The 8912-nt window shown below is 44.7% G+C and overlaps 1 protein-coding gene across 1 annotated transcript; it reads right to left on the bottom strand.

Annotated features, from left to right (window-relative positions):
- Window positions 1–382: 382 nt before the first annotated feature.
- Window positions 383–5008, bottom strand: LOC124689369. The gene is made up of 5 exons (XM_047222913.1): window positions 4875–5008; window positions 2579–2690; window positions 1962–2073; window positions 518–895; window positions 383–417 (listed from the first exon to the last, which is right to left on the bottom strand). The coding sequence occupies exons 1-5, from the start codon at window positions 5006–5008 to the stop codon at window positions 383–385; spliced, it is 771 nt and encodes a 256-aa protein (XP_047078869.1).
- Window positions 5009–8912: the final 3904 nt, after the last annotated feature.

Genomic DNA, 8912 nt, shown 5'->3' with positions numbered 1-8912 from the left:
CACATCCTTATAAATTTCAATTTCTTCCTTTATGACGGCAATAAGATTATCGATAGCTACACCCTTGCCTTTCTTAGGCTTGTCTTCATCGCTTCCTTTTGAAATCTTAGCCTTTTTTACTGGCGGTGCTTCTGGAAGTTTGTACTTTTCATCTGATGACAAATATCTAGCATTATTCCTCATACTTTCATAGTCAGCACCATATGATAATTAGACATCATCCCATACATACCTGTATCCCGATTATAATCTCCAACACCTAATCGTCGAGCATCTAATGTTTGACTAGGTGTATTCTGTCTAGGAGCCCTTAGAACTTGTTCTGTAAAGGTTTCCTCTGGTACAAAATGAAGCGAGTTGTACTTCTCTTCAAGCACATCAGTTATCCTTTTGCATCGCTTCCCTGTATTGCTTTACCTGAGTACAGATAAATAGATTGTAAGAATAAGAAAACAAGATTGTAAGAATAAGCAAACAAGATCATGTGCTACATTCCTAATTTATGAAGCTAACACACCTTCATAAATTATGTTCAAATCATCATAGTACGGGAATTCTTTGAACCTCCACTTTCGTTGTCCTTGGCTCAGTTCATCCCATTTTTCGTCAATGGATTTTGGTACTTTCTTCTCAGGGTCCCAACCAAATCCGCTTCTATCTAAAATGGACTTGACAATAGCGTAATCTGTCTTTAACCTTTGCGCTCTACATTTTACTTGTTTAACTGTGAGATTGGAGCTAGTGAACTCTTTATTGACGTGTGCTGCCATGAAATTCCATCCTTCCTTCGTCCATCCATTTGGACCATGATATTGTGACGCATCAGCATACTCTTTCATCATAGAAACGAGCATCTTTGTTTGATCATCAGTCCACCGTGCTCTATTTTGATTATCTACATTTGAATTTTTTTGACATTAGTCCTCAAAATTGGATACCATTAGTTTTATCCGTTTTTCTAGAGGTATACAAAACAAATATACACCACTACACCAGGTCATCTATCCTTTATAACGAAAATAAAAAAGGATAGGCCATGAATCTAACATATTTGAAGGTCAGCATCATGTAATCCAACTTTAAAAATCATCAATACTATCTATTTATCTATTGAGTTTTGGATCTTCGTTTTCATTTCATTCATATGGTGTTTTACTTGTTGATTAGCAGTCTAACACCATAGCAGAGGAGCGAAAGATAAGAAAACATAAGGTTTAGCTATTGTGTAGGTAAGGTAACACAAATGAGAGATACACGAAATAAAAAATCAACATGAAAATATGAATAGATAAATAAATAAACTTAATGATCCTTCAGCTAAAAAATCACACAAACTGCATGAAACTTTGGAAAATCATGTAGCAAGAACAAGCTAAAATGATAAAGCAAGTAATCAAAGCTATCATTCGATAATCCTGGTTTTATCAAAATAGAAATACAAGGAATGGGAAGAAAATCGTAAATGGATCTAGAATTGATCACATCGTACATGAAAAAAAGCAGTCGGTTTCAAATGATAGTTAACTAATAGATGTCAAACAGTCTTGTTCACTGTTCAAAAATCGTCTGATTCAACGATTAATTGCTACTCGGTGGTCACCGATTAGCCGATAAACTTATTTATCAGCCGATTAATTGGCCGATTTGCCTATTAATCGCTAATCGCCAGCCAACCGAGTTGACACCGATAGGCGATTTCTCAACATTGGTCTTGTTAAGTCAACTTAAATACACATTGTCTTAGTGAACGAAGAAAATGCAGCCAAATAACAATTGTACTTTCTCACAACTATGTGAAATAAAAAAAACAACTGCACTTTATGCACTCTATGAATTTCTTAGATAGGTGGAGGCTAATTCAATGAAATAAATTACATTATCTCAGCACTTGATGCAATAAAAAAATGGCATCCAGGCGAACATAATAAAATGCGCAACACTCAGTTTACTGTGTATTGTACCTTGACCAGCAGGGTTGTTTTGATTTGGAATCACTTGAGCATTTCCCGGAGCCTGCTGTGTCTTCGTCTCCATGGAGAGCATTTTGAGAGAGATCTTCCGCAAATAATCAGACTGAGTAATATAAAAGAAACAATATAAAGTTCTAGACCAAATTACAATAGAGTACTAGTGGCTTGCGACCAGCAGTTCTGTTGTGATTAGGAGTTTAGCACGGCTGACAAAGTTAGAAGGTGCTTCAGCTTTTAACATTTGAATCATATTAATCATAAAAATCTTGTCACCAAAGAGGCAAAACACAAGCCTGTAATAAGCGCTATGATCAGAAAATCCAACTCATGTTATTGACACCCAGTCAGGCCATATGGCGAAGAGTGCCGAAGACTGGTCCAACACAAATGGAAAGTGGTTTGCCACACATAAGCTAGACGACTAGAAAATACAAATGAAAATAGTGAAATTGTACACCACAACCAAATAATTCCATTTGAACTTTTTTTTTACTGGAATGGAGTCCGTTTTGGAGTCCATTTCACTCGTTTTATTAGTCCATAAACCTTCTTTGACCCCCATAACTAAAATTTTGTGCTCTGGTCTGGTGAGAGGCAGGTTAAATTACCTGGTTTGTCGCTTCCTTATAGATCCTGTCTTCGAATCGTACAGCGATTTTCTGAAGTTCGATCAACCCCTCTGGCACTGATACTGGCAGATGCTTCTTCAGAGTTACCATTCTACATGTATAACACAGAATGTGATGCATTGCTTTGAACGGTCGTGTGTGCAGTAAAAATATATATGTGGCATTTGGGATGTAGGCAGAGCAGGCAATTGAGGTAGGCCTCCAAATCTGAATTACTGCCTCCATTCCAATAACTATAAGCAAGGCAACTGAGGTAGACCAAGTAGGTGCTGCACGGGTTGATTTAGTCATGACTTGTGCAAGCTGAGAATTTTTTTTTTTAAACATAAGGCCAAAGGCCCAGCTTTAAATTAATAAAGCCACATACGGCAGATACAAGAGTGCTTACAAACAGCTTACAGGAAACAGGCACCAAGCAAACTAAGGATACACCTGAAACACAGCTAGAGATGCCTACACCACAGCACGACACCGAGAAGACTCCTAAGGCAGTGAGGTTGAGGAGAACGCAGCCGGGAACACGCCGGCGTCTGCTCCAGCCGAGCAACTTAGACCCGAGCTCCACCGTCTTCACCTCCGGAAAGGACTCCCAGTCCCTCGCCCCGGTTCGAAGGGCGTCGAACCATCAGGAGGCAAAGCAGTTCCCCCAAGAACACGGCGGACCTAAGACGACTAGGCTGCCGGGGGAGAATCCACCATAAGCGTCCAGAAAGCTTCACCGAGACCACCACCACCACAGGCACCACCGCAACATCGTACCGAAGCTGCCGGACGAAGACGCACCCAGGACGAAGCGACGGAAGGGACGCCACCACCCCATGTTGCTGCCCAAGACCACCAAAGCCTGTATACGCATCTGCCAAACCGCCATTGTTGCCGTAGAGGGGAACCCTTTCCCCTCTCGCCCAGGCAAGGGCGTCGACCAGCAAGCAATGGCCTTTCCGCGGCCAGACACCAGACCAAGCACTTGACAGACGACATGGGCGAGGGCGACGCCAAGCAAGAAATGTCGCCACGGCCACCACCAAACACAGCTGCAACGCCTGCACCTCTGCGGTTCCCCGAATGGCGCCTCCAAGAAGGGGAACGACGCCTCAACGCCGCCGCCATCCGCACGGAGAACCAGGGCTTTCGCCCAGTTAGAGGAGGGGTTAGCCAGGGTGTTACCTCAACGAGACCTTCAGGAAGGGAGCCGGCGCCAGCGGCGTCGTCCTCGTCGTGGCCAGCCAGGCTGACCAAGGGTTTCCCCCAGCACCACACACCAGCACCCACCCACCTGCCGGAGCACCCAGATCCGGCGACCAGAGCCACCAAGATCCGGGATTGGCAGGGGCGCGCAGATCAGGTAGGAGAAGGCTTCCTCCTCAGGTCTGGAGCAAGGGCCAGCCCCTACTCCGCGAACCACGGCCGCCGTCTCCACGCCGCCCGCGCGGCCGAGGAAGATGGACCGCACCCACCACGGACGCCCCCTGCCGCAGGGCCGGCGCCGTCCACCCACCCAGGGCCGCCGCCCTGGCTACCCGAGCCCCCACCGCAGCAGACCACCAGGAGGAGACCACCGAGCAGCGCAGCCGCGGCAAAGGAGATCCCGGCGCGGAGTTCCTCCAGCTAGTAACCGCGCGGGGGCTGAGGGCTCAGATCCCCGCCGCCCCCTTCACCGGCGCCGCTTGCTTCGCCGGCGGCGCCTCCGAGGACGGCGAGGAGGAGGGGGAGAGGGAGGGGGCGGGCGGCGGCGGCGATTTAGGGTTCGCCCTCCCGGTCGCCTGGAGGGGGCGACACGAGAGAGCGGTACCTTTTGCGTATCGTATCGCAAGCTGAGAATTCGCTCAGCGTTGCTCGGAAGAAGAAGAACGAAGAAAGCGAAACAACTGAGTCCTACTGACTGTCTAACTGAATTTTTTTTTAACAAGTCTAACTGAAACTTTGACGTAACTTAAGAAATGAACTAGTTGAATGTACAGTTTTTTTTTCGCGGGAAGGGTTTATAAAATTATAACAATATCATGTGAGAATATCACTTGGGGAAGTAAATCCGAACAGCATTTCATTGCCGCACAGTACCAGAAGCGGTGTGACATCTGCATTATAGTACCGAATAGGCAATTTGTGTTAAATTATTCAGATATAACTAGGCTGGATATAAATCAGGTGCGATACAATTTGATGGAACAATCCCTGCAGGAAATTAAGTTTGGCCTATGGCTGGATCAGAGCTGTATCAAAATTGGCTCGAAAACAACGCAAAGCAAAGCAAATATGAGTTAAGAGTCCCTACATCTTATTGACGATCCTGCCGCGCGCCGCGGGCTGGAGCTGGGCGCGCCAGTCGCCTTCGGCAGGGGCGTTCGGGTCAACGCCAACGTCGCCGGCAGAGGCCGGGCCGGACGACCTTGACGAGTTGGCGTCCATGCCTATCGGCGATGCAGGTGGAGTACTATCTGCAAGGTAGACGACCTTGACGAGGAGGAGAGAAGAGCTAGCTCTGTGGCGTCCCCGATTGGTTTAGTTAGCTTGACCGAGCGCTATCCCGCGTCCCGCCCGCGTCGGTGTTTATGTATTTTGACACACACGTTGACATTGAGTTATTTCTCTCCATTCTGAGATGCCAGCGAGTAATATGAGTCTAATATTCCATACATAGTTTGCAAGAGAAAATTTCTCAAACTCAGCTATAGTCCAATAGAATACTTACCCAAAAAAAATGCCAATACATGCATGGTCCAGTACTAGAAAACAGGCCTACAGTCCCGGTGCATTTGGGGCTTTAGTCTCGGTTTCGCAACCGGAACCGCGTCTTCGGGATTAAAGGGCTTTACCTTTAGTCCCGGTTCAAATATACACCGGGACTAAAGGGTCCTCCACGTGATGCGGCTAGGGGTTCGTGGTGGAGAACCTTTGGTCCCGGTTCATAATACGTACCGGAATTAAAGTGTCTCTGTTGTGGCAGAGAAAATGGCTATTTCCCTACCGCGGCAGAGGTGGTCGTTTCTCTGCCGCGGCAGAGTTTCAGGTTTTTATGTTATTCATCCAATTCTGCAATGCATACATCATTCAAGAAACCACAAATATCGTCATAAATATATAGACATCATCATGAAATACATCACACACGTAATGCATGTTGTTTACAATATAAAATCATTCCTCTTTACCATATCTATTTCATATTCCTAATGTCATATACGAACTCCCGATGGTATGCTTCAGTTGGCGCTATGATCTTCCTAACGAAAAATCCCGCAAATTCCTCTTGAATTGCTCGTAAGCGACGATTACAAGCACTCGAACGAGCCAAAGGCGCACCACCATCCTCGCCTCTCCATCTCTGGAGCCGGGCAAAGCTTCTCGTACTCGATCTTGTTGAAGTAGAAAAACAGGAAGTCGTCGTGCTAAGACCACAAAGGACCAATGCACGAGAGAAGCAATCTTCACCGATGAAGAGAAGCGTAGATTTGACGAAACATCGACCAAATCTGGCGAGATTCGCTAGAAACACACTTCCACAAGTCCTTCGACGATGCTAGACGCGGACGGGGGCTTGACAGGGAGGAATTTATTCCATCTTTAAGGAGTCACCACCGCCACACATTGCTGAGTAGGACACAAACCCTAAATATATCGAGGAAAACATCAACAAACTAAGCCCCCCCCCCCCGTCAACAAGCATCGGAATCTGCCATGCCTTCATGGTCTAAAGCCATGAGAGATGCAGATCGGTGTCGGCCGATAGGTGGTAGGGAGCCCTAATCGACAAAGGGTCCAGTATTGGGCCACAAAGGTAAACCATATACTAAACTACAGAAGTAGCCCAATATGTTCTAGGCTATGGAAAGGAAATCTCGAACCCCTACTAGGTTCCAATCGCATACCACATGAAGCGAGCAATGGGACACACGGAAAAAATATGGTCGTGGTCAACGAGTCCCTGCACAACGGCCATATGCCATTAGAGGGGCCATGACACATTTGTCGTGACAATAACCGCTATGGGTTCAATAAGTATGTACACATCACACATACGCTATATTTAAAATTCTATTACAAGATACCATATAGGGTGGAGGCTGATTTAGTCCTATGGAGCACATTTTCTCGGCTCTAGATGCAACAAAAAAAAATTCATCAAAGCAAAGATAAGAAAACATGCAATAATCGGCTTACTTTATATTGTACCTTGACCAGGATTGTTTTGGTTTGGAATAACTTCCGGAGGATGTTGTATACCCATCTCCAATCGGCGCATTTTCCAAGTGATCTTGTGCAAATAATCAAGCTGAGTAATACAAAGAAAACAGCGTTAAGTTTTATACAAATTACATATTTAGTAATAGTGTCTTGTAAGCAACTTTCTGGTGTAATTAGCATCTTAGCATTGCTGACAAGTGACAAGGTGATTTTGGGTTCAAACATTTGAGTTGTAATCATACAGAAATGCTCGTCGCAGCAAAAAAAATTCCTCAAATAAGGGATATGAAGAGAAAATCCAAATCAACATAGTGGCAACACAAAAAGGAATTTGGTTGGCCACAAATAAGCCAGATGACCAGAAATTTCAAATATAAATAGTGTTACGGTACACCGCAACCAGATAAATGATATTGTATACAAATGGCCAGCTTATCAACTGGAGATAATTCTACTTCATAAACAACAATTTCAGATGCATGGACACATTGCATACACACATGAATTGGAAGGGTTACTGATTGAAGTAACTCAAGGTGCAAGATTCGACACATGATCAATAATAACCATGATCACCATCAGCGTTTTGGTCTGCCATGTAGTAAAATATCAAAAAAGATTAAAACATACTAGCTTATTAACTTTCTATTTGTAAGTATACTAAGTGTGATAATACTAAAATAATTGGGTGTGCTCCAAGTAGTTTGAGTGTGGGCGCGTTGGCACACAACATGCCCCATTCAAGTCACGGCACCACAGACAATGTTGTATTTATTTGCAAGATTGAGAAGATATGTTCCCAAGACATATAAATAAAATGTTGTTAGCTCGAGAGCAAAAACATCACCCACCCACAATGAAAGGGGAAACTACTAATTAAAGGTACTTAGAGAAGATGTAAAAATTGGTACAGAATTTGGGGGAGACAGTTCTGCTCTATTTTTATCGGCCCATAAGCCTTGTTTAGTCCCATAATAACTAGAAGGTTTGTGCTCGATCTGTTGAGAAGGTCGCGAAGATAGGTTAAATTACCTTGGTGTCCGCTGTGGTATAGATAAAGTTTTCGTATCGCGCAGCAATTCTCTGAAGTTCGTTCAATCCTTCTGGCTGTGCTACTTGCATATGCTCCTTCAGAGTTTCCAGTCTGAAATAACGTAAAATTTGAATGAATTGAGGGGATACATTGCTTTCAACAGTTGTGCCAAATAAAAGCATGTATGTAGGCATCTGAGATGTCAGGTGAAACGAATAGGCGCAGGAGCGAATAATTGAGGTACATCTCAAATTGATGACCAAGGACGGGGCAATTTCCCGTTGCGCTAAAGGCCAAGGACGTGCTGCGCGGACTCTCGTGATCTCATGTGACGAATATCCATCGGGGAAGTATACGATAACCAGAACGAAATTTCATCCCGGCGCAACGGATATGGCTAGATCCGTGAGAAATTGACCCAAAAAACGGAGGAAGGATAGAAATGATACATGATCAGAGGCCAGGAGGGAAAAGCAAAGCAAAGTAAATCGAATCAGCTAAGAGTTCCTTACACCATATTGACCATCCTGCTACGATCGTCGTGAGGCAACTGGGCGCGCCAGTTGCCGCCGGCGGCGGGGTAGGGGACGTTCAGATCAACGCCGACGAGGGGGTTGCACCCCTGCGCGGGCCGCCAGTTGCTGCTGTCCATGGCGCGGATCTGCGATTCGTATAGTCTGACTGCGTAGGTTATAGGGTAGGTGAGAGTGAGACGGTCTGAGGCTTGGGCGAGTGGTGTCTGGAGGCTGACTTGACCGCCGCGGTCTCCTTAAATAACTCCTGTCTGGCATAGGTTGTGTACTAATTCCCTATTATAGATGTTATAATACTCCTATAATTTTTCTTGTAAATTAACCGTTTAACCAGTTTGGTTTAGAATAAACAGTTAAGGACCCGGGTTAGGGACCTATCAGAAGTTTCATATATGTCCCATATTTTTGGTCTTCCTTTACTGTATTGTTTTTTGCAAAAAATCCATCAATCTATTAATAATCATCAACACCACTACAAATAGTTTAAACAATAGTAAAAATTACGTACAAATGGGTAATTAGACCACTTAGCGACGACTATAGACCCTAGACCAGCCGAAGG

Source organism: Lolium rigidum, chromosome 2 (assembly GCF_022539505.1).
Source record: "Lolium rigidum isolate FL_2022 chromosome 2, APGP_CSIRO_Lrig_0.1, whole genome shotgun sequence".
Classification (NCBI taxonomy): Eukaryota; Viridiplantae; Streptophyta; class Magnoliopsida; order Poales; family Poaceae; genus Lolium; species Lolium rigidum.
Note: the sequence above shows the minus strand (reverse complement) of the source record. Positions and strands in the feature narration are given on the sequence as shown.

Bases quoted from the DNA above. Each gene is read 5' to 3' on its own strand.
- LOC124689369 (XM_047222913.1), bottom strand. From the start codon at position 5,008: ATGGACGCCAACTCGTCAAGGTCGTCCGGCCCGGCCTCTGCCGGCGAC. The intron at 2,074-2,578 runs GTAATTTAACCT...TATATTACTCAG, and splicing joins ATAAGGAAGCGACAAACCAG to TCTGATTATTTGCGGAAGAT. The intron at 418-517 runs GTGTGTTAGCTT...ATCTGTACTCAG, and splicing joins TTTGAACATAATTTATGAAG to GTAAAGCAATACAGGGAAGC.